The sequence below is a fragment of the Hylobates moloch genome, unplaced genomic scaffold (assembly GCF_009828535.3).
Source record: "Hylobates moloch isolate HMO894 unplaced genomic scaffold, HMol_V3 SCAFFOLD_2, whole genome shotgun sequence".
Taxonomy (NCBI): domain Eukaryota; kingdom Metazoa; phylum Chordata; class Mammalia; order Primates; family Hylobatidae; genus Hylobates; species Hylobates moloch.
In genome coordinates this window covers 141,965,671-141,992,844 of record NW_026652277.1, presented here as the reverse complement: position 1 = coordinate 141,992,844, position 27,174 = coordinate 141,965,671, and the positions used below count along the sequence as shown (strand labels likewise).

Genomic DNA, 27,174 nt, shown 5'->3' with positions numbered 1-27,174 from the left:
TGAAGATTCATGTGTATTGGCTTCTCTTTGTAACCATCATAGACTTGCTTCATCAAATCAGCTTTAACCATATTAATTTAATCTCTTGCTTTTTCAGTAACAAAACAGGAAACCAATCCCAATATTTCTCCTTAATTTGATTTTAGAATTAGTTATTGTAGTCTAACTTGGTGTCATAGAAAGATTCTTCATTAGACATAATGATATGTATGTATGTATGTCTGTATTGGTGTTTCCTAGGTCTTTTGTATTTCCAATATGTTTTGAGTATTTTATTCAATTACACAGAAATAAATTCTCCCATCAATTATTTGAAACTCTTTACAAATAGCGAATGTAGAAATAGATCATTTGTCCTTATTTAACATATAATTATAATTGATATTAGATATAACTTATATTGCATAGATGAATGTGTACATATGCATATATGTGAAATCACCATCAAAAAGCTGGATGCTATAGAAAACAAACAACATACCATTCTAATTCACTGTTATTAGAGATTCAAGATAGTTTGTGTTATTGTTTTCCCACATGAATAAAATATCCATCTCTAAGAGTTTTCTGTTCTAAACTCTTGAGACATGAGGTTATTTCTCCATTAACTAAGGAGCTAAAAACATAATCCTTGATATGGGAGAGGCAGACCACAACTTAAAATCTAAATCCTCTGGAAATCGCAAATGCTGTAATGAATTTTAAATTTGCCCACAACTTAACAGCACCTTCGTTCATTTATGAGATAGATTTGGGTCTCCGAACTGTGCCCCTAAGAGGCAGTTCACTGTGGTGGTTACAAGGAGAGACTGGTTGTCAGGAGAACCTGTGTCAGCCTCCTAACTCTACTATTTCCTTTCCACATGAGTTTGAACAAAAGTTGTGTCAAGTTAATGTGAGGGTTATAGAATTTATGAAGACAGGTAGATATACAGGAGAATCGGTGATGGAATTGGTAAGAAACAAGAAATGATTCTTACAAATATTACTGTGATTTTAGTATACTATCCTCTATAAAATTTGAGTAATAGATTTTCAGCTATTTTGAAACTTTTTTTTTCTAGTTTGGAGACTGAGTTTGGAAGAAAGGAAAGAAGGAAGGAAGAAAGGGAGAGAGGGGGGAGAAATAATTTATTTTTGGCATGTTGCACAGCAACATTTGTTTTTGGCAATATCACTGAGAAAGTTGCTATAGCTTTAATGGATAGGAACCTACATATTCCTCAGATTATTTTAGATAACCTAAAGCAGCTCCTTAGTGCCAGTGCAGCTTCTTAACATTACTTTGTCATTAACTTATAAACACTGGATATCTCAGATCACATTCTACTTCCCCAAATGATGATGCATTATATAATTCCATGTATGATGTAAAATAATGCTTTCCTGGGAGCCATTGTATATATTTATTTATGAATTATTTTCTGGGATTTGATGTGGTTGAGAATTACACAAGATTGATTCTTTCTATGAATTCTGGCTTCAGGTTTCCTTTGCTTGGACCTGAAAACATCTATTTCATTTTCATTCAGCATACTATATTCTGCAAAGTGCCAGAGGCTCTCCATGGCACTAATGAGTTCTTCTTCCAATTATCTGTTTTAAATTTTTCATCTTTTTTTCTTTGCTAATATGAAAAAGAAGATAAATGAAGAAAACAAAAATCATTACCAATACTCTCATTTATTTGTTGCTACAAGCTCAATGGTTTGAGAGAATGTCCACATACTTTTTTGTGGGGGAGGCAAGGTCAATTAAATAAAATGTCCCATCAATAATTTGAAGCTCTTCAAATATAGCAAATATCCTCAGTCTTAATATCAGAAAACCTGCCTTTTTGTTTTGGTAAAATTAGACATAAGGATAATGAAGACTTATCTTTTTCAAAATGGTATTTGAATTTCATAATCTTAAAAGCAGCAGAAAATATCACAAATGGAAAGAGAGTTAACTGTAATAAGATGGACATAATAAGTATCAAAAGGAAGCTTTATGATGTTTTAAAGGTAAATATCTTTATTAAATTATCTACATAAATTAAGATAAACACTAAGACTGCAGGGTAAAAAATTAGCAAGGAAGACCAAAAGACAAATCCCTGGCCGGGCACAGTGGCTCACACCTGTAATCTCAGCACTTTGGGAGGCCAAGGTGGGTGGATCATGAGGTCAGGAGTTCGAGACCAGCCTGGCTAACATGGTGAAACCCCATTTCTACTAAAAAAATTCAAAAATGAGCCGGGCATGGTGGCACACACCTGTAGTCCTAGCTACTTGGGAGGCTGAGGCAGGAGAATCGCTTGAACCTGGGAGGTGGAGTTTGCAGTGAGCGGAGACAGTGCCATTGCACTCTGGCCTGGGCAGCAAGAACAAAACTTATCTCACACACACATACACACACACACACAAAGACAATTCCCCAAACAGAAAATAAAAATGGGTAATGAACATATGAAAAATTCTAACTCACTAAGATTAGAAACACAATTAAAAATGAAAATAACATTTTTTCTTCTATCAAATTAACAACTATGAGAACAGATAATACACAGGGTTAGCAAGAGTGCAGTGAAATTGACTCTGCTGTACACTGGTTAAGAGGATAATTCAGTAAAATAATTTTGGATAGGTTATTGTTAATTATATAGTAAAAGCCTTAAAATTGTTCATATTATTCGATTATACCTAGGTATTTCTCCTAAGGAATGATTCACAAAAAAAGATGTGAGTATTTTTGTTGGAAATGACTATAGGGAATAATTTAATATAATAGAAAAATATGAAAATAGGATAATGTATAACATTAAAGGCTTAAAGAAACAGTGAAATAGTCATATTAATTTTTAAATTGTTCGATATAATGTTCAATTTAAAATTAAGACATATTTGGATATATAGCATACACAGACATGTTTCATTTGTATATACACAAAGGAAATATGCAAAATGTTAATCTTCAGTCATGAAGTCAAGAAATGCTTTCTTATTTTTGTATCAAATTATATTTTATGTCAAGCTATTTTATAATGTAAAAATATTACAGAGAAAATATAGCAAATATAAAAATTATAAAGGTCTACATTGTTAGAGGATGAAGACCTTTACAATGATACTTTTCCATTTAATCAATAGTAAATATATTTTCCTTATGATTTCCTTTAATAACATTTTCTTTTCTGTAGCTTGCACTATTGCAAGAATACAGTATATAACACATATAACATATTAAATATGTGTTAATCAACTGTTTATCAGTAAGGTTTTCAACCAATAGTAGGCTATTGGAGTTAAGTTTTTGAGGAGTAGAAAGTTATAAGCAGATTTTTGGCTGTGTGGGGGGTTTGGTGCCCTTAATCCTCACATTGTTCAAGGGTCAACTGTAGTTTGTTGCACAGAAGTTACACAGACACAGATACCTAGAACAGATATTGGTACCAGAAAGTCAGTGATACTTAAATCTAAAACACACAGTACTGGTTTTGAGATAAGGAGGCAAGTGATGCCAGGAGGGCAGCAAGGAGACTCTGAGTGGAGAGAGGAAATTGTTTTTGAGGACTGGAGAAAAGAAGACTCATGGAATTTACCGCCAGAACAATTATCTTAGCTATTGTCTTCAGTAACTGGAAAGATAGAAAATACACCTATGAGTTTATGGGTCTGGTTAAGGGGATTTCCAAGCAAAAAAAGATGACAGTGCTATTTGTTATCTTTTAGCCACAGACAGCATGATATTGTAAGAGAGAAATAAGCTAAAGAAAGATTTTCAAGCAGAATTTAGAGGTTATATTTCCAACCCAGGACTTGCTGAGTTGGAAAAAAAAAGTTTATCATTTACATCATCTCCAGCCGGCAAAAGATTGCCAAAGACATCGTCTCAAGGAAAAATCCAAATTCACAGTGATGTTACCGGTCAAGATGAAATCAAGGCTCTGAAATTCATTGTTAAGACCTTAAAAAGAGTTCAGGTTGTGTCTAATAGTCTCAGTAAACAAAACTTCTAACAATGTTAAAGGTGTTTTCCCTTGGCATCATAACTCTTATCCCATGCCAGAGAAAGTAGCCAGTAGTGAAAGATCTGTGGTATGTCTTTATTCAAAGGGATGAGATAATAATTTGATACATAGAAAGCCCACAATTTTTTTTGCATTGTAGCATCTTAGAATAAAAGGGACAGAAATAGTTCATCCAACATCTAGAACACCTTGCTCTATTTTAAATTTCCTTTCAGCCTATTGCTATGCTAACAGGTTAGTATTATTTTTAAGTAATAATAATTAAAAACAAAAATATTATAGCTAACATTTATTGGGGGCTTTTAAAATATCAAGCATGGTGCCAAGGACATTTCATAGAACATCCCCCTACTCCTCAAAATTAACCTCTGAGTTTTTAAATAGTTCAAATATTTTGGGTCACATCTAGATTTTATCCCAAGAACTTTATCAGAAATAAAGACGAAATATTTATATAATGATCTTCAGAGCAACCATTATTTATAAGAATAAAACCATGAAGGAACCTCAAAGTCTAATAAGACAAGAAAGGTAAGTTAAATTTTTTTTCATATAATGGCTAATATATATCAATTAATTAAATCATTATGAGTTAATGTAATGACTACTTTCATTTTAAAGATAAGAAAATTAAAGGTTGGTGAGGTGAAGTTATCTAAAGTCACACAGAATTTGGCAGATCCAAGATTTCGATCTTGATATTATAACTTCAGAGGGCTCACTGTACAACCCGCCCTACACTGTATCAAATTACGATTCATAAAAGAAAATGGACAATACTATCATATCTTGTGCATTAAAAAACTTCACCCTGCAACAGAACTCCTCCCACTTTTATAAGATTTAGATGGCTACCTAGCCTTTGCAGTGACATGCACTGGGGGCTGGGCATGCACCTGGAGGTGAGGACTATGGGCTTCTCATTCTTCCTTAGCCCAACAGTGGCTCCATTGGTTCCAGCCACCACCACATTTCCTGGCTCTGTACCAATGAGCTTTATCTGGGTTCTAGATGACAGAGAGAACAGATCATGGGGGGGCATCTTTAATGAGGACGCTTTCATAAAACATGAGAAGGGCTGCTGGTTTGTGTTGAACAAGGCAGAGCTTTCACTGTACTATCTTATATATATGCTTTTACTACAAACCTGCTTTACAATTTTAAATAAATGCCTATAGACATTTCCTTTGTCAAAAATAGAAGAAATAGAAAAAATGATAAAACTAAAAAGAAAAAAAAACGTACATTAATGAAGAGCAGTAGCTGAGATCTGAGGCACATACAAAAGTTTAAAAAAAAGCAACCCTGAGTTATGGTTCCCATAGTAACTGAAACACAGTTGGATTTCACTTTTATGTTAAGTAAGTTTAACTTGAGTGGGAATGCAAAATACTTCTTCCAAGCCAAAAAGAGAATTATGGAGAACACAGAGGCAACTGTCCAGATTATTCTGGCTTTCTCGTATGCCAAATATTAGCCCTAATGTGCATTAATATTTTCACATCAATAGTATATGTTCATTTCTATTGATTTTAAACTCTTTATTCAATGTATAAAATATGACTATTTAAAATGAGAAAAAATTCCCATTAAAATCTGTTAAACCAGAAAGCATGACTTTGTAATGTAGAAACACAGTTTGGCTTGTAATTATGAGAATATTTGCTGAAAGTACAAATTATGAGAATTCAATCTGATTACACTCACTATCAAGTGCTTTAATCCTGACATTTTCGATTACTGCTGATGGAATCTGAAACTATGAAAATAAACACGTGGTACTTAAAAGGGAGTATCCACATCTTTAAGATAGATTATACACATAAGTTTTCAAGGCATTTGGAGTTTGCACATCATTCTCTAGTTCAATAAGATTTTTAAAAGGCAGAAAAGGTACTTACTCCTGTTATGTAACGAGGTCTATATTGAATAGTTCCAAACAAACCAAGAATGACGATAATAATATGTACAAAATTTGCCAGGATAGGTGCCCACTGATATCCAAGGAAGTCAAATATTTGCCTCTCCAGCACACAAACCTAGAATAGCAAAACAGGATGGACAGATCAGCATGTGAGAAACAGCACAGTGGTGAGAGGAAAAAAGGATAAAATTTTTAATAACATAATTAGCAATTATAACTGTGTTACCATATCTGGCATTTGTCTTTAACTTACAGTGAGAATAACATTTTCAGTTTTTTTCAAAAGAACACTATGGAAGCTGTGGATCTATAGACACCTACAAGCCTTTCAGGGATGATTTTGTGGAGGAATCAAGCTGTATTCACAAGATGTCATCTTTGCAGTCATAGGATAAATTATATTGTCATGTGAACTGTCAAACATTTGAAGTCATCAACCAGCAAGTCAGAGAAGTCCACATAAAGAGTTTGTTGCTAGATCTGTTCAAATGTCATTATATAAGTTGAGAATAGAACAAAGGAAGTTTGACGTGGAGGAAAAAGAAATCTTTAGCAAGAGTTGTAGCAAGAACCCTTCAGCAAGACAAAGATTTCTGGACATGGATCTGCCACTAAGTAGCTGCAGTGGCCTACATAAGCCATTTCCCTTCTCTGGGTGTCTGGTCCTCATCTGTGAAATGAAGGACTTTGACGAGGTGTGTAGGGTCCTTCTAGTCCTAATAGTGTTGTATTATAGATCAAATACGATGTTTTGTCATACCTGGCTACCAGGTAAAAGAAGGGCCCTAAAAGAAAATTAGAACAATGGAAAACAAAAACAAAAATCAAGCATCACTGTTATAAAAGCAAGACACTTAAGTCGATTTAAATTATACTACTTTAATCTGTGCTCTCAACTATAATTAAGACATATAAAAATCTAATCAGTGAGAGGAGAAAAAGAAAACCAACCAACTAACCAAAAATAACAACAAACTGAGATTAGTGGGTAGTCCGGAAGTACCATTTTACATCCCAATGTGAGATCTAAGAAGCTAGCAAGAGCTCATCAGACCCAACAAAGTAAAGCAGAATGTTGGCTTTATTCTTCCTGCCTGCCCTCAGGGGGGATGACAATAAACTCTCTGTTCAGAGAAAAACATTGTAAAAGGACTTGATGCTCCATACCAAGATTCAATATTTTATTCAGCTAGGTTTTCAAGGAAAATGATGATTTTAAAATCCCTAAGTTCCTAACATCACTATGCTTTAATGATATTTCTTGTCAGAAGGAAATACTGACTCTCAAAACAGGCAATGTGCTTTTAAATTAAATATCTGTAGCTCAGTTTGAAGACGTCTTGAGTGATCATTATTCCCACTGCAGTTCTTTAGCTGAGTAGCACGTTTTCCCATCACACATTGAAAGAGAAAATAAATTCATGACACCTCTATTTTCTAAGGCACACTGGGCACCATGTAATGGTTGTAGCAGTCACAGTCCAACTTAGTCAAATCTTAATTCTCATTGCATCTTCGCCATAATTAAAAAAACAAAAGAAACTTGATTTGTTATACCCTATGCTAAAGCCATGATACTCCTCAGAGTCTCAATAGTGGAATGCAATATTCTTACTCCTTAATAAACACAGACTGTCATAGGACTGGAATATCACTTAAGCTTTATAAAACTGAGTTGTCTTCTGATGAACCATTCCTTCAACTTTCTCATATCGTTAACGTTTTGAAGAAATGAGACCCATTGGTGACATTGGGCAGTATTACATATGCGAAGTTAGAATCTGTGAATGGTATCAAAAACTAAGTAGTTGTTCTGAGAACATGATTGCTAATTTTCTGTATAAAAGTTCATTTCAACATAGAACCCTCTCCGCCTCATCTTATGAATAAATAGTGAATAGGAATGTAAACCAACAGCAAGAAACATCTAAACTCTACAAAATTTGAAGCATCATAACCGTGGGGACACAGCAGGGCAAACGTATAGAGGATGAAACACACCAGTCCAACAGTGGGAAATATCTCAATAAATGCACCAATTATGAAAGAAAATAGCAGTCCTATTAATTATAAAAATATAGAGATGATAATATACTAAGTCTGCAAACCTGAAGTGAAATTATGTCAACATTTATCGGGTTCTTATTATGGCACAACCAACTGTTTCTTACTTACAAGTTTGTGCAGACTGAACAAGCTAATCTGTAATTCTTTGCATATAATATTTCTGCCTTTTTCCCCTTTTTGATTAGCCCTATTAAGGATCATAAGTAGCATTATCATAGGTTCTGTAATTTAGAGATAGGCCTGAAAAATGCAAGATTTTCTGAAAAGTTCAGTAAGTGTAAGGGTTGTAATATGTGTGCAGTCTTTCCTATGAATTCTTTCCCACAGGAAGACTATTAACTATGAGGGGCCTGTATAGTGGGCCTAGGAGTACAGGGATGGAGAGGACACATATTTGTTAGAGCACAAATGCTGGGGCTTTATGCTTTTCTCCAGGCATGTATTATCACAATGATTCTACACAAAACCAAGGGAGGTAAACAGGATTGTCCCATTTTGCAGATTAAGGAATCCAAGCTGTGGTGTGCTAAGTGATTATCTCGAAGTTACAGAAGAGGTAAGTAGTAGAACAGGAATTTGGGCTTCTGTGCATCGTCCCTTTGCTATGCCCCTACCTTTTCTATTTACTCAACACTTAGTCCAAAAACAAATAGATTTTGTTTTTGTTGGTTATATAGTAAAGACCATGCTGGTTATATAATATATGCTACTTCATAGAATCTCTCTGATCATACTTGTCAGTTCATGACATTATATCATCATTGGTTAAGGCAAAGCTCCCTTTTTGTTTAGTTTAGGTTAGTTTTTCCCTCTTTTAACCCATCTCAGTGTTAATCTGATTTTGCCCATGGGGACCTCGTTAGTGTATTTACTTTGGTCCTTGTAATCATCTGACACATAAATGTATGTATTCAGCCTAGCAAAATACATGCTGCTGTTTATGTGTTATTTTCACATAAAAAGTCTTATGGTGTACATCTCTTTCATGCTTGTCTATTTTCCTGTATATAAATTTTGTTCCTGTATTTAAAATTTGGTTCCTTGTGTTTGGCTTGCACAGATCACAACATTATTAACATACAATTTGGTTGCTTTCAATTCTTTGCTACCACAAAGAATTCTCTTCCCTTCCATTACTATCTTTATGAAGTTTTTATTTGTAACATCAATAGTGACTAATCTTTATCAGTTATTATTTCTGCATCTATTGAGATAATCACATTATTTTTTTCCTTTTACACAATGAATGTGATGGACTAGATTGAGTATTCAATCAATATCCTTTTGTCATTATCCTTTTATATCTGGTAAAAATCCCTACTTGGGATGGCATATCATTTTTAGCACATTTTTAGTTTGGATTAAATTTTACTTATAAAATTTAAACAAAATAAAAGTTTATTTGGGATTTTTGTATCTATAAACTGATCTACAGGTCAATTTCTTTTTCTCTGTTTTTCTGACACTGTTATAAAGGTTACACTGGCCTCAAACCATAAGTAAGACACAAATTTTATTTAAAACTCTTTTTTTTTTTTTTTTGAGATGGAGTCTTGCTCTGTTGCCCAGGCTGGATGGAGTGCAGTGGTGTGATCTAGGCTCACTGCAAGCTCTGCCTCCCAGGTTCACGCCATTCTCATGCCTCAGCCTCCCGAGTAGCTGAGACTACAGGCGCCCACCACCACACCCGGCTAATTTTTTGTCCTTTTAGTAGAGACGGGGTTTCACCGTGTTAGCCAGGATGGTCTCGATTTCCTGACCTCATGATCTGCCCACCTCAGACTCCCAAAGTGCTGGGATTACAGGCGTGAGCCACTGCACCTGGCCAAAACTCTTAATAAATGTAGAGAAAACCATCCAGTCACATTAACTTTCCCCAAAGGCAATTTGTGTCAATTTGGGGAGCTACTGCTAACTGCATAGCTGTTCAGTAAAATATTGTATGTAGATGCAGCATATAGGCATATATCTGTCATGTATGTGCAAAAATTTTTCAAATTATTTTTATTTACATAAATGGATTGCAATGTAGTTGTGTGTTTTCACCTTGTGTTTCTCACTTAGTGATGTGCCATGAGGTTTTTATATACTAGCATATCCTGCATTAATAGATCTACCTCATTATATCCTTATTAAGGCATTGCATTTTAATAAATCTTTAGTTCATTTCCAGTTTTTGGCTATAACATCCATAAGTGCATTATAGAATCTTCTGTATGTGTGTTAATATAGTCATAAGACAAACTCCCCAAAATAGAAATTTTGGGTCAATTCTGGTTGCTAAATCCCAAATATTATATAACGTGTTATTAATTCTTCTTTGTGCTATATATATATTTCATGTTTCCCAGCTCATATAATAGCATATATATATATGAGCTATGTATATGCGTGTTTGTGTGTGTATGTACGTGTATGTGTACATATATATATACACACATATATACACATATACACACATATATACACGTATATATACATATATACACGTATATATACACATATATACACGTATATATACACACATATATACACGTATATATACACATATATACACACATATATATCACATATATATATATACACACATATATATAAGCTATTATATGAGCTGGAAAACATGAAGATTACCCTTTTCGTTGCACCATAGTAAATGTTAATTTTAATAGTAATTGTTAATATAGTAGAGTATGCTTAAGCTGAGTTTTCAAAACCTTTGTGATAAGTGCTATTAAGGACAAATTATCTTACTTTCCATGACAATAAATGTTCATCAGAAGCATCTGTAAAATGTCTTCAAGATAAATAAATTTATCGACTTTTTAACTCCATACTCCTCAATTTATACATGAGAAAACTGTGCCCAGTTAAGTTCATACTTTGTTAAACTAAGCTTTACCTCTTCATAGGAGAGGATTTGGTCTGGAACAGGTTTGCTTCAAATATCTGCAAGGCAAAAGGGAAGTCTTTGTACTGGTTAGGCATCTATTGCTATTCAACTTTAATAACAAGAAAATTACATGTACTTGAACATATTTTTTAAAAGGCCAAAATGACATTTTTCCAGGTAGTTTTCCTCAACTGGTAAGACCTGTAATTGGTCTCCTTGAGAAATTGCATTTTGTTCATAACTAATATTTCTTAATCAAATTTTCTTCCAAATATTACTATAATATTATTTTTATGTCCTTAAAACTTAACCTGATATTGAAACAAATAATATAAAACTTATATGTAGATTTTGAGAGAAAAAATGGGCTTTTGAAACTATGATGATGAAACAGTTTTTTTTTTTAAGGTGTGTTATTAAAGGCTGTAAACAACCAAATTATGTTTCTAGTGCTAAATTATAAATGGAAATTAAACTTATCTATGGATATCCCTGTTCTCCTCTCTGTACCTCTTCCCCATTAAGTGTCTCCAGGTCCCTTCAAGAATCTGAGCTTTCAGATTGTCTCAACTCTCAAGTTTTTGAAGAAAGAGAGAAGATAGATTCAGATTTCAATGTTAGGCCAAGTAGAGTGCTCCCCTCCAAAGTCTATTTGCATTGACAAAGTGGACTTCAAGGAACTAACAAACTTGTCAAAAGTTAATACAACTCCAGGAATCAACAAAGAAATGATTTTCATTTCAGTGGTTTGCAGGGGAATATAACTTATCTAACAAGTAAAATTAGCCTGTTATAGCATCTTACACAGACACACACACACACACACACACACACACACACGACACACAGATACATACTACTAGGGAAAATCCAAGATGGAAATTAAAAGGGGACTAACAGTTTCTAGGTTAAGTCCAAAGTCTTATTTCATCTGTAGGTACCATTAAAGTTTAGATAAACTTCCAGCCTAACCTACAGAATGGCCATGTGTTGGTCATAATTTTGTCAATAAAAGTTGCTGCTAACATTTGTTTGTTTGTTTGTTTTTACATTCCAGTCAAGTATGGCTAATTTCTAGTTTTCAGTAGCATCCACTCTTTGTTTCCTGCCCCACAGAGATCTTAAAACAACATTAAATGAGATGTAGAAAGTTCGAGTACTGCATCCTTGATTCATATAAAATTTTGTTCCTTCAGCAGGAAAACCTTTCCCTGTGATTTTGCCTTGGATTCAGGTTTCCCCTGTGCCCAACTCCCCAGTACGGTATTTCTGTTTCCTTGTTGTCTGCTCACTTTGGTAAAGCTGCTAATTTTGCATTAACCTTGATGTCTAGGTTTATTCTGCCCTTTGCTGGATCTTGCCACACTAGAGCTCATCTGCATTCCCATTGCTTAATTCCTTTGTAGTCCTAAGTAAACTGTAGTCTTGAGCACACTCTGGGCCTGTCTGCTCCAGAGTCAGAAAGGATGCCCATGTTGGTTTCTCTAATTTTAAGCCAATGACCAAGAAAGTTGTAAAGACTTTAGAGATATTCTAGGTCTTTATAATATTGTTGAGCTGCTGTGCTTTTTACAAGATTGCCTAAAATATCACAATATCACAAAGCAAAACCCTACAAATATTATTGATAGTGTTCTCCTTTTAAGATTCTCTGTGTTGTTCATAGTGGACAAGATCAATGAGAACATATTTGCTGGCTTTTAAACATTATATGCAAGAGATATACTAGATATAATTTTGTTTTATCTTACCAAGAGATCGGATTCACATATAAAATGAAGAGGATAAACTTGAAGTTGAGTCTGCAATGATTATACATGTAAAATAGGGGCAAAGATAAAGGACAAACCACAGAGCTTTACTTAAAGAGTTTTAGTTACATTTGAATAACTGAAGTATCTCAAATGCATGTGTATATATGTGTACATACTTGTTAGGATGGTGTGTGTGTGTGTGTGTGTGTGTGTGTTCACCAAGGGGAAGAAAATAAAATTGTTAGGTATTACTAAAAATAATAATTTATCCTAATTCAGTAGAACTAAGAATTATCTGCCTTTTTCCATATAATTGTTTTTCTCTAAAAAAAAAAGAAAAAAGAAAAACAAAAAACAAAACCAAAGAAATTAAGGAAATAAATCACCACTGCCACTACAACAAAACACCACCAAAAAGAGACTTGGCCCTAATTGCTCTGATTACACGAGAAATCAGCATACCATGGTGGTTCAGACTTCAAGTTTTAGAATTAGAAAATCATGTTTGAATTCTAACCACTACGTGACCACAGGTGGCCCACTAATCTCTATGAATCTCAGTTTCTTCATCTACAATATGGGGATGTTGTAATATATAAGTCCTAAGATTTTCATAAAATTAGAGTGATAATGTACATACAGTAGTTATTAAGATGGCTGGATTGCATCTTAAAATGGATGCTATTATTAATTAATTTATATTTCAATACAAATTTGAAATCATGTTTTAGTGCATTATCATTCTATATTTGTGTTCTTGCCAGACTATTTCAGTTAGAGATGTTCAAATGTTTCTTATTCTATTGGTTACAAATGCAAATAATACTATGACAAATATTCCTAAATAACCTCAAGTATTTGGAGGGGGTCTTTCTTGATAAACGTTTTCCTGCCTGATTTAACACCCCATATATTAAATCTGTTGTGGTACTATGATAAAAGAATAGGCTTCAAACATTATAATTCCTCTGTTTCCACCTCCTCTCTTTCCACCTTTCACATATGATGAAAATCAACATTTACCTTAAAAATTGTCTCCACATAGTTAATCACAATAAAGCTTTCCAATAAAATACTGGAGAAGATTTGGCATAAGTTCAAAGAAACCAAATAGAGACAAGAAGTGCATTTTCTCATAATTTGTATTACTGAAATATCATACATGGCATTTCTTAATATACCTTTTTGAAACACAGAGTCACATTTTTCTGAAGTTAAATCAATAAGTTTATGTAAAAACCCCCATAGAAGTCAAATAGTTAATTTTAAGACTTTTCCACTATTTTGTATAATAATCCCATTTATATATAATTCTAAATATGCCATCTAATACTCTAGTTGTGATAACAGAATCATTTATTATTTCTCACAGCTGTTCATTCTGCATAGCAATTTATAACCATTTCATAGTTAATACTCATGCTATCAAAAGACAAGTTGATGACTAGCATATTATATGAGGTTTAAAAAACAGAAAATTCTTCTAAAAAGTAACAAAAAGTTAACTCTAGAGTACAAAAATATTGTTTGGTTTTTGTTTAATTGAGCTTAACAAGTCATGTGAATTCCTGACCCTTGTTCTGTGTGTCCACATGCCAAATTTTATAAATGTGTATGTCAGTGTGTGTATGCCTCATCGCAAAGTGTTACTTGATTTTCGGTAATAGGGCTTTTTTAGTGTTTAGATTTTTAGCTTAATTTTTTTATCATAACACAAATCTCTCACCTTTTTTCTGAATAGTGTGTCCACATTCTGTGATAATAATTATTAAAATATATTGAGTAGTTATTATATTCTGTACACTACAATAAATATGTTTTTAAGTTAATGCTTACTTTTAAATCATGCACTTACAAGGATTACCCACCATTATCTTTATTGCGCAGATGAGGGAATCACATTGATGATGAGAGAGAATACATAACATGTCCAAGATCATAACTGCAGAGCTGTTATTTTAACTTCCATGGCCATGACTTCAACCACATATCATTAGCAACTGAACACAGGAGAACCTTATGGTATTGTTTTCACAATTTTTAGGTCTTCTGCTTTACTACCAAATACTTCGCTAATTCAATAAGCCAGTAAATATAAGAGATTCTTTGTTCTTGAGATGAAATAAAAGTTCAAAAAGACACACTAATAACTATTTTTATATATAACTCCATGGTTTGCAAATTCCTATAATCACTATGATGACCTTATAAAATAACCATGATGATTACTATTACTCTATTACTACAAATTATGCAATTCACAGTACAGACTAGTTCACAGTAAGAACAGAACATTTCTGATAAAAACATGAACTGAAAGTTTCTACTATCAATGCAGTTAATAGAATAATAATACTGCAGACGCACAAAAATGACATTTATCTGTAGTTGTACTATAAAATAATTTTATACCTTTGTAGTCTGATTCTCATTTATTAAGTTTAAAGTCTCCCTATACTCATGTGAAATGAGCTGAAAAGATCACAGTGCCGGTCTTCCTGGTAGATGGATCACTGTTTTGATTTCTCCACAGAGCCTATAATTTTACTCAGTGGAAATCTAACCTCTCAGAAGAACCAGAACATATCAAAATGACAGCTGTTCTAGGTAGTTTTCATGACTCACTCGAAGTACATGACAGGTAACAGGCGGAAAATATAATGCGTCCATTTAACCCTGAATTTCCAACATCTTCACAAAGGAGTCTCAACTGATATAAGGTCAAGCTAATACACAAATTGGTTACATATTCATAACACAGAAAAAAATACCTAATGTTTGGAAGAGAAATGGCCATGGGCTTTTAAATCACACATTCTACAGGCAATTATAGAGTATCATAGGTATTGAGCAATGTGATACACTGTTTTAGTTCTAGTGAGGTGTGGAAACCCAAATCAATGATGAGATGAATCAGACATATTCATGTCATCTGACAGAATTAGTTTTATACTATGATATATGCTAATATCTGAAATGGTGTATTAGTCCATTTTCACACTGTTATAAAGATACTACCTGAGACTGGGTAACTTATAAAGAATGGAGGTTTAATTAACTCACAATTCTGCATATCTAGGAGGCCTCAGGAAACTTACAATCATGGTAGAAAGTGAAGGGAAAGCAAGGCATGTCTTACATGGCAGCAGGAGAGAGATAGCAGGAAAAACTACCACTTATAAAACCATCAGGTTTTGTGAGAACTCACTAACTATCATGAGAACAGCATGGGGGAAACTGCCTGCAGGATCCAATCACCCCCACCAAGTCCTTCCCTCCACACATGGAGATTACAATTCGAGATGAGATTTGGGTGGGGACACACAACCAAAACATATCATTCCACCTCTTCCAAATCTCATGTCCCTTTCACATTTCAAAACTCCAGATCATGACTTCCCAACAGTGCCCCAAAGTCTTAACTCATTCCAGCATTAACCCAAAAGTCCAAGTCTAAAGTCTCATCTGAGACAAGGCAATTTCTTTCCACCTATGAGCATGTAAAATCAAAAACAAGTTCGTTACTTCCAAGATACGGTGGGGGAACAGGCATTGGGTAAATGTTTCCATTCCAAATGCAAGAAGTGTGCCAAAACAAAGTGGCCACAGGCCCTATGCAAGTTCAAAACCCAGCAGGGCTGTAATTTAATTTTAAAGCTCTGAAATGATATTTTTTGACTCCATGCCTCACATCCAGGGCAAGGGGTGGCTCCCAAGGCCTTGGGAAGCTCTACCCCTGTGCACTACAGGGTACAGTTGCCACAGCTGCTTTCACAAGCTGGCATTGAGTGCCTGTGGCTTTTCCAGGTGTGTGGTGCAAGCTGTTGATGGATCTACCGTGTGGGGTCTGGAGAACAGTAGCCCTCTTCTCTTGGCTCCACTAGGCAGTAGGCCAGTGTGGACTCTGTGTGGGGGCTCAAACTTCGCATTTCCCTTCTACACTGCCCTAACAGAAGTTCTCCATGATGGCTCCATCTCTGCAGCACACCTCTACATGGATATCTGGGCATTTCCATACATTCTCTGAAATTGAGGCACAGTTTCTCAAAGCTCAACTCTTATCTTCTGAGTACCCACAAGCTCAACACCATGTGGAAGCCACCAAAGCTTGGGGTTTGAACACTCTGAAGCAAAGGCCTGAGCTGTACCTTGGTCCCTTTTAGCCAGGGCTGGAGCTGGAGCAGCTGGGATGCAGGACACCAAGTGCTGACGCTGCACAGAGCAGCAGAGCCCTGGGACAAGACCATGAATACAGTTTTTCCTCCTAGGCCTCTGGGCCTGTGATGGGAGGGCTGTGTGAAGACCTCTGACATGGCCTGGAGACATTTTCCCCATTGTCTTAGTGATTAACATTTGGCTGCTTGTTACTTATGCAACTTTCTGAAATTTCCTTTCTACTGCATTATCAGCCTGCAAATTTTTGAATTTTTATGCTCTGCTTCCCTTTTAAATGTAAGTTCCAATTGCAAACCATCTCTTTGTGACTGCATATAACTGAATGCTAGAACAGCACCCAAGTCACATCTTGAATGCTTTGCTGCTAGAAATTTCTTCCACCAGATACCCTAAATCATCTCTCTCAAGTTCAAAGTTCCATAGATCTCTAGGGCAGGGGAAAAACGCTGCCAATCTCTTTGCTAAAATATAGTATGAGTGACCTTTAATCCAGTTCCCAATAAGTTCCTCATCTCCATCTGAGACCACCTCAGCCTGGACTTCATTGTCCATATCACTATCAGCATTTTGGTCAAAACCATTCAACAAGTCTCTAGGAAGTTTCAAATTTCTCCACATCTTCCTGTCTTCTTACAAGACCTCTAAACTGTTCCAACCTCTGTCTGTTACCCAATTCCACATTTTCAGGTTATCTTTATAGCAGCTTCCTATTCTGCTGGTACCAATTCACTTTATTAGTCCATTTTCACACTGCTACAAAGATACCATCTGAGACTGGGTAATTTGTAAAGAAAGGAGGTTTAGGCTGGGTGTGGTGGCTCACGCCTGTAATCCCAGCACTTTGGGAGGTCAAGGTGGGTGGATCACGAGGTCAGGAGATCAAGACCATCCTGGCTAACATGGTGAAACCCCGTCTCTACTAAAAATACAAAAAATTAGCCAGGCGTGGTGGCAGGCATCGGTAGTCCCAGCTACTCGGGAGGCTGAGGCAGGAGAATGGCGTGAACCCGGGTGGTGGAGCTTGCAGTGAGCTGAAATCGCGCCACTGCACTCCAGCCTGGGTGACAAGTGAGACTCCGTCTCAAAAAAAAAAAAAAAAAGAAAAGGGAGGTTTAATTGACTCACAGTTCCACATGGCCAGTGAGGCCCCAGGAAACTTACAATCATGGCAGAAGGGGAAGGAGAAGCAAGGTACATTTTACATGGGGGCAGGAGAGAGAGAGAGAAAGAAAAAAACCAGCACTTATAAATCCATCAGATCTGTGAAAACTCACTCACTATCATGAGAACAACATGGGGGAAACCACTCCCAGGATCCAATCATCTCTGATGTCCCACCAGGTCCCTCCCTCAACACGTGGGGATTACAATTTGAGATGAGATTTGGGTGGGGACACAAAGCCAAATGGATTTTAGGGCAGAAATTTTCAAAACACCCAAGAAGGCCCAGGTGTAGCTGTTCAAATGATAATCTTTCCACGGATCTATATGTTCCAATCTATTCCCATATCTCTTACTGTTTATTTAGCAAGTATACACAAACAAAAACATCAATATGTGGCTAACATTACCAACACATGGAAAAGCAGATGAGGGATGGGTTGCCTATATATTAACAGGAACTTTAGAAATTGGGTAGAATAAGTTGCTAGGTTTATCATCAGCAGCATCTATTTGTTCAGTACTGATTTTGTATTCATTGAGAGCTCAGTAAAAGCCAAATAAAAATAGCTTACAATGTTCTTATTTTCATGTATCATATGGTATTGCTTTCTCATAGCAAATGACTTTCTCTAGAAAAAACTCAATTGCTATTTTTTAACAGCACAATCATATTAAACATATTAAAGCTGCCCTCTGGAGAATTTGAAATTTGTCAACTAGGTAAAAATACAGATTTTTTTTTCTGAAAAGCTGATAAAGTTTCCAAAACTATGCCTCATGTATCATTATCAGAGAAACAATGTATAGACAGCTTTCTGTTTGGGTCTTGATAAATATCTGTGTGTTTCATTTACATATTTATTTTATGAATCCAAAACAAGGTAAAATGGCCCTCCAACAGTCCTGCCCTCCCCGTTTTAGCTGCCCTCCACCCATTTGAGGCAGTGACTTAACAATGTCATTATCATCATCAGCTGTTTCCTGTCAAGCAAGTACTATATTTAATAGGATTGCAGGTGGAAGCGTGTGAGCTGTTGTCATCAGGAGAAGGAGATGTCACATGACCTGCATGCTGGTGTCTCCTCTGTCTCCCTTCCCTCCCATCTGCTCTTTCCTTCCTCAAGTGAAAGCATCAGCAGAGGTTTCAGGACAGCGTCTCTTTGACTAGAACAAGGCAGCTATATGGAGATTGTCAATCAAACCTCTCAAACTCTAGGTGACGTCTCTTTCGTAAAATTCAGTTTCATAAGGATGGGAGATGAAATGACAGCCTCACTTACTCTGACTGCTACAGGCCAATCAAGAGATGAAATGAACTGTTATTGAGATAGCTACCATGTACTGGCAGTCACTGTGGGAGTGAGTATCTCAGGAATTGCAACTAGAGGCCGGATGTGGTGGCTCACACCTGTAATTCCAGCACTTTGGGAGGCTGAGGTGGTTGGATCACCTGAGGTCAGGAGCCTGAAACAAGCCTGGCCAAAATAGTGAAACCCTATCTCTACTAAAAATATAAAAATTAGCCAAATATGGTGGCAGGTGCCTGTAATCCAAGCTACTCAGGAGGCTGAGGCAGGAGAATCGCTTGAACTCGGGAGGCGGAGGTTTCAGTGAGCCGAGTTCGCACCATTGCACTACAGCCTAGGTGACAAGAGTGAAACTATGTCTCCAAAAAAAAAAAAAAAAAAAGAAAAGAAAAAAGAAAGAAAGAAAAGAAAAAGAAATTGCCACTAGAACTACAAAAGAATATCATTTCAGATGGCTGCAGGGACGTTTTAGAATTTGTCATGAGGTATGCTATTTCTGGCATGGTAAATACCATGTCTCCTGTGCCCTTTGAAGTAACCCTAGTATTGAATTCAACACAGATACGGAGATGCTGCTCTGAAAAGAAGTAGTCATAATATTTGTTTTCCTGTTGACAGAGGTGACTGTGGCTTTCCATGGGTAAATGTAATAAGACATGATAAGACAAAATGGTAAGTTCTGCCAAGGTACCTTAAACATGAAAAGTCAAAGCATTTCAACCACTGCTAAATTTTATACATGCTTCTTCTATCTATCTGTGCACATATTTTATATACTACTATTAATATTAATAGCATTACTCTAAGCATTTTATACATATGAGCTTATTTAATGAAGTAGGCAACAGTATAACTTAGGAAATATTATCTCCATTTTAAAGATCAGAAAACTGAGGCAGAGAGAAAGATTAACTTGACCAAGTTTACATGGCTGTTATTTGGTAAAGATGATTTGTCTAGAGCCCAAAGTTTGAACATTATGATATCACTTCAGAGGTACTATTAAAATTTATATGCACATACAATACTGCATATGTAGAATAAATGTGTATATACATAAATATATATGTTATATACATAAATATATATGTTATATACAAATGTGTATATGTGTTTATATTTCATTATATTTTGCTTTGAAGTATGATTTCTCTAGTTCCATGAACTCATCATATCATTTCTTTTCAGTGCATTCATTGGTAGGTGTGATAAAACAACACAAAACACCAGCTAATAAAAATATGTAAGTAATAGAGTTTTTTTTTCTACTTCACATAGTGCTCAGCATGATATTACATTGCTGCTGTGCTGTCAGTCTTCTATCTCCTAACGACTTTCATTCTATTGGCAATGGGAAAAAGTTAAGACATTGTCTCTGAAGCAACTGATACTACTATTAGGAGAAAAAAATAGAATGCTAAATTTCTTTAAGTGATCCAATTTGCTTAGGAACTGTCTAAAGCATAGAACTACTTACAAATATGAATATTATACTGATGTCTTGAGTTAAATATCACGTAGGAGACGTTCTTACAGATAGTGGGCCTCCCAGAGTACTTACACATACTTCTGCTCTGATCAGTTGAATTTCATGCACACCTACAGTAAGTTGTGCTTGCATGTGTTGGCTCTCATCACTAGAATTGTATGTTTACACAGTGCTTGTTGTAAACACATATGCAAGCCTAGTTATATCAATTTTACTTATTACATGATTTAATTATTACATACACGGTAGACTTATGAGTGGAAAAATATAGTTTTAAAAAATAAAAATGAAGTTTAAGCATATTAAAAAGACTACATAAAGGCATAACATGAGTTTCTAAAGGATGAGTGGAAAAACAATAATTAAGATATAAAAGGATTCTCTTCCCAAATTATTTTACAAGTCTTTTTAAAGTTCTTATTCCACTGTGAAGAAATCAACACATAAAAATTCATAGACAATAAATTAAAGATATTTTTCATGCCAAAAATGGTAAAGCTCCAACCAGTTATCCCATACACAAATGAGTCCTTAATTCTATGTCAAGAGTATTTTATAATTTGAATTAAAGTAACATATGTCAGATATGTATCTATCACTGCTTTAAAAATATTTTGGATCAACTGACTGACTATTAGTCCCAATGTCTAAAGAGAAGTTTTTTGTATCTTTATTGTGATAAGCAACACATTTCTTATAATTCTGTGTAAAAATTTTAATATATCCACTGTATTATACCATAATCTAGAGCATTCAAGTGATTCTGTAGACCATAATTTGTTATGTTGTTTAGGAAAAATACTTTCTCTCTCTCCTTTTTTTTTTTTTTTAGAGACATGGTTTTGCCATATTATTGGCCATGCTGATCTCGAACTCCTGAACTCAGGTGATCCACCCACCTTGGCCTCCCAGTGTGCTGGGATTACAGGCATGAGCCACTGTGCCTGGCTGAAAAATACATTCTTACCAACAGCCCCACACATTGGAAGAAATAGAAGCCTAAAGAGTGGTAGCGATTAGCATTTTTGATATCTTTCATGAAAATGGTGTTAACTTTTTGAAAGTAATCAAGCAATTTTCTTGTCATAGATAAATAATCAGGATCCTGTACATCCATTTGTCCTTGCTTGACAATGTCAGCAGGAGTAACAGGTTCTAGAGCTGTACTGTTCTTCAGAGTTCTGACAGCCATTCTGACCCTTTCAAAACATATCATAAAGACAGTTTGTTGGCAAAGCTTCCTGCAATTTAACATTTTATTTTGCCAGAGTTGAAAGTTTCTAAGAATGTTAAAATGTCTTTTCTATCTTTATAGAATCTCTTTATCACTAGATTGGACTTTGTTAATTCTTGAAGTTTGCTAATCACAGAAGAGAAAGATAAAGCCTGAGAAGGATGACTAAGTAGTCCTTTCCCTTGTATTTTAAAGATATGATCATTAAATCTAAGAATTGTGTATGTGCATCTATGTATCTACATGTTTATATCTATATCCATGTACTGTTTATATCCACATCCATATCTTTATCTGAATAGACCTGACAACTGAAGGCCATACTCTCTTGTCCAATTTTATGTTACCTCGCTATGCTAAGCAATGTCATCGTAATGTAGGTCTGTATGAATGTCTTAATACCTTGAAGGTGTCTTTACCTCTGTTTCAAATCAGCTACGTTTCTTAGGGAGAGGCTAGCCAAGTAGTAAAATGTCATGGCAAAAATTTTAATTAAATCAGTCCTGGTATGGTGGCTCTGGACTGTAATCCCAGCACTTTGGGAGGCTGAGGTAGGTGGATCACTAGAGCTCAGGAGTTCAAGACCAGCCTGGGCAACCTGACGAAACTCCATCTCTACCAAAAATGCAAAAAATTAGCCGGGTGTGGTGGTGTGTGCCTGTAGTCCCAGCTGCTTGGGAGGCTCAGGTGGGAGGATCAGTTGAGCTCAAGAAGTTGAGGCTAAAGTGAGCCAAGATCATGCCACTGCACTCCAGTCTGAGCAGCAGAGTGATAAATATGGGTTAAATAATGTGAGAAGCCAACCATATCTCAGTCATATATAGAGAGTTTGACCTAACGGATAAATTATACTCCAAAAATGTTAAAGAAAACTTATAGGAAATTATTTGTCAATAAATATTCTTAGAATACTTCTTTATATAAAGAATCATCATGAGTATTATGGGTCACAGGTTATGACGGATTCAAAAAATATTACATTAAGTTATGCAAAATATATTTTGCTTCAGGTGTGAACAATCAAGGAGACAGAATAAAAATCATAACTAAGTCTAGAAATAATGGTATTGCCTCCTACTTTGTCTTTTTAATCTCAGAGTTTTGTGTTTTATTTTTCAATTCTTCTTAATGGGGTTTATTTGATTTACTGAAAATGACATTTCACATTTCTGTTTGAAGGAAACAATGTCAGTCTCAGATTCCAGTCCCCTGGCTACAGGTGAGCTCCACTAAGTCCATGGGTTTTGCTGGCATGACATCACCCAGGTGTTATACTCTTTTGCCGCTTTCCATTTCAACTTATTCCAAGGGGGCTGATTGCCTTGCTGACCTGGCAAAGTCTAAAGCCTCATATGTTATTACAGCCCTGTAAATGCGTAGAGAATGGAGTAGCATCATGGTGAGAATTAGAAAGCAGCCTGGTCAGTAAAGCACAATCTACTAATTACTTGCACTGGTGGTTTGTCTGTAGGAAAATAATTCTGGGTTTTTTGATAAAAGGCACATAAAATTGCCTAAACTCCCTTCTGTTACCTTATTACAAAATAAATTGCCAATTTTAGGGTATTTGTTTCAGTGTATCCATTTAAAAAACTCTACGTATGTATTTACTTTAAAATTGGTATATTTTACACCAATGGTATGTGCTATATGTCCTGAATTGAACTTTTTTAAACAAGTTCGATATACAACAGTATTAAAAATAAAGCATACAAAATAATATTTCTATATTCTAATATTTCTAAGAGTAGGATAATTTTTAAATTATAAACTGTTCCAAAGTTTGTTTTCATTGTTGAAAATAGTCATGGATAGCAAACATGAACCTAATAAATACATAGACATGATGTAAAGTTTAACTAACATAAAGAAAACATGTATCTTTCTATTAATTTAACATATTTGAATGAAGTCACTTGAAAAAAAACAAATGCTATAGGTCTCAATGACTTCTGAAAATGCAAATGTACATATCTAGATCTATTCCTATTTCTATATCTACATATTTACGTCCATATATATAGCTATATAATATACATACAGCTTATATGTCCATATAATTTGGATGTGGACCTGTCTGCATAAATGGTGAAATTTATGCAGTGATTTCTATCAACAAATATATTATAAAAATTATGAGATATCAATTGTAAATGACTTATACCTAGACTTTAAACATATTAAAGATTGGAATGGTATTTTATTCACCATTTTATACAGCTGGCACACACAAGTTCAAACACTATTGTTATTAAATATTAGGTAACACTGAATGAGATATAGATTTTAAAATAGCAACTAAAAATTAAAAACTATACTTAGATGCTGACCTACTCAAGATTTTATCACAAAAATGCAAAAATGATAAGGCTATGGTACCTGCTATTCAGCATCCTTTCCCCACTGGGGGTCCAATCTTTTTCTAAGGCTACTGAGTAGTGCTAGTTTCCACATTCCACAATGTAATTAAGATTTAATGATAGAGGAAGTCTTATCTCTATTTTATAGAGCAATTTCATCAGAAGCAACTGGCCAGTTGAAATAACCAACTATAGATTTTTTCTGTTTTAGACTTACTTTTAATTAGAAATGTAACTTATGATTGCCCTGAAAAATCAAACCAAAATTTAGAACTGTATAAAGAAAAAAATAACCTATCAAAGTTTAATTTATATTTGCCAACTATGGCTTATTGTTTTCCATGCCATCCGGGTAATGTTTTAGGAGATCTCCCAGACTGGGCAGTAACAGAGGCAAGAGGAGATGAGTGAATACAGGAGTGGTTGCTGAGGTGAGGCATCTGTGTACTAGAAGCTATGGAACTCAGGATCCAAAAGGAGAGTTTAAACAAAATACTACTAAATAAATATTGAATATTTTTTAATGCACTTCTCCAGTGTTAAATATCTTCTCATTCCCTCTTCTACACACATAAATTGTTCTTATGAAAATTAAAATAAACTTTTACTTTGTGAATTGTGATGCCTTAAACCCATATGAGCTGGGGAAGTCCAACACCTATAAAGAGGTAGTTAGGACTTATCCACAGGGTATTCTATTTCCTTTTTCCTACAAGGAAAACAGATTTTTATCTGCTCCTTCATCACATTCCTGAACATTTATCTGATAGGTGCTTCAAAATTGCCATTTTCCATAGTTTGCACATCAGAAACTCACCAATATAGATTGCTTGATAAAGCACAAATGGTTCTGAAATTTGAATCTTTTTTTTAACCAAGTGATATTATGCATATGTGAGTAACAGTATAACAAACAACTACATGTCTTAAAAGAACCATGAGGGACATAGGACATTTGCTAAGCTGGCAGATGGTGTTGTCACCTGCTGTTTAAATTAAACAAACAAACAAACATTTATAGTAGCATAGATGATATGGTTTACAAACAAGTTCTAAGACCTTAGACCTTATCTGGCCTGCTAGTATGATGGAAGACTAGGAATTAACTATGTAATGATTTTTTTTCTTCTGACAAGATATGCAACTTTGTAAAATGTATTAACATGGCCACGTTAGGAAACTAAGAGTCTATAGAGTATCTCTTCAGTTGACAGGAGAAATATAGGTACAGAGTCAGGCAGATTGAAGCTTGTGTCAGCAGAGCAAGGCCAATGAGCAAAAGTTATCATTTAGAGTCTATACTTTTCTGCTGTATAGTCTCAAACCTTGTTTTCTACAGATGCCATGTGGTTGCTTCAGTTATACTCTAAACTTCTGAATTTGTAGCAAAAATCTAAAGGGAATGAGAACTTCATGACTGCATGATTTTAATAAGTCTATCAAATTCAAGATCCATTGATAGATGTTAGTAAATAATAAACTCTTATTTTACCCACTGTCTTATGACTGCTTGTATGTGTACTTAATATGCACATATATGAAATATAGTATTTAGCCATCATGGTGACTTAAACCCTAGAAGCCTTAGTATTTATAACTATAAAATGAGTGTAAACACTGCATCTTCCTCACAGAATGTTTATGATATTCCAATGAGATTTTAATTATAACAAGCAACACTTACTAAATGGTTACTATTTGTCATGAACTTTATATGCTTCATTAATTTAATACTTATAACATCCCTTATACAGCTTTCCTTATTATTCTCCTTACGCAGATGAGAAAACTGAAGCACCGAGTGGTTAACTAACTTGCTCAAGGTCATGGAGACCAGAAGGCAAACCCAGGAAGACTTGATCCAGAGTCCACATTTCCAGCCACAGCAATACACAATGTGAGGTCCCATCGTTGCTTGTTATTAACTTAACTGGTTTTCTAGTTTTTGGTCTTTTCCTTTTCTAATCCGTCTTCCATATGTCACCAAAATGACCTTTCTAAAATACAATTCTAGCCTACCATTTCTATATAACTTTCCATTTCTTTTCAACCAATCTATACATTCAAATTCATTCTCATATGTGATAAATCCCTTTAGCTTTTGGCTTAAGCTCTCATCCCACTCACCCAATATGCTCACAAACAAGGTCTAAACTATTTTAGGAATTGACAGCATTTTTACTTTCATACCTCTAGAGCTTTCAATATCTGGTGTGCATTTCCTGTAATGTTTCCAACTTTTCTTTATAAGACAAAACAACTTCCACTCTTCAAGCTCTTTATTAAACTTTTTCAGTGAATCCCACTGCAATTTCAAGAGAGATGAGTAGCCCTTCCTTGTGCTGTCTAAATCTGAGATTAAACTTGTTTAGTCACATCATCCCCATGTCACAATTATGAGTTTGCAAGTCTCTCTCCTCCACTGGACTTCGGGCTCTTCCAGGATGGCAATGGAATTTGATGCATCCTTGGATTATGAGTGCATGATATTTGATAAATATTTGGCATTCAAAAATGATTATTCAATGTCTATTTGTCTTCCATAAGAAAGTCACCTAAGTACCATATTCACAGCCAGTTCAACAGTTTAATGCAATAAACATTTATGGAACAACTAACGTCTGTCAGGCCCTGTGGTGGTCATGAACAGGTGTGAATAACACCTGGCCCTGCCCTCAAAGAGGTGGCAGAGTGGCATAGGCAAATTTTCAGTTAATTTTGATACATTCCACTAACATAGGTACTTACTGGGTGCCAGGCAAGCAGAGGAGAGACCCTCAACCCAGCCTGAAGAGAA

At 35.1% G+C, this 27,174-nt stretch overlaps 1 protein-coding gene across 4 annotated transcripts in view; it reads right to left on the bottom strand.

Moving 5' to 3' along the window:
• The window catches only part of NKAIN2 (sodium/potassium transporting ATPase interacting 2), a 1,036,965-nt gene that overhangs the window by 545,891 nt on the left and 463,900 nt on the right, over positions 1 to 27,174 (bottom strand). For all 4 annotated transcript variants that reach the window (XR_004248834.2, XM_032158200.2, XM_032158208.2 and 1 more), the window contains exon 2: positions 5,914 to 6,051. Coding sequence is in view for 3 of the 4 variants with exons in the window: in XM_032158200.2 (XP_032014091.1) it covers positions 5,914 to 6,051 (138 nt within the window). In the remaining variant the exon portion in view is untranslated. The remainder of the gene's footprint in view (positions 1 to 5,913; positions 6,052 to 27,174) is intronic.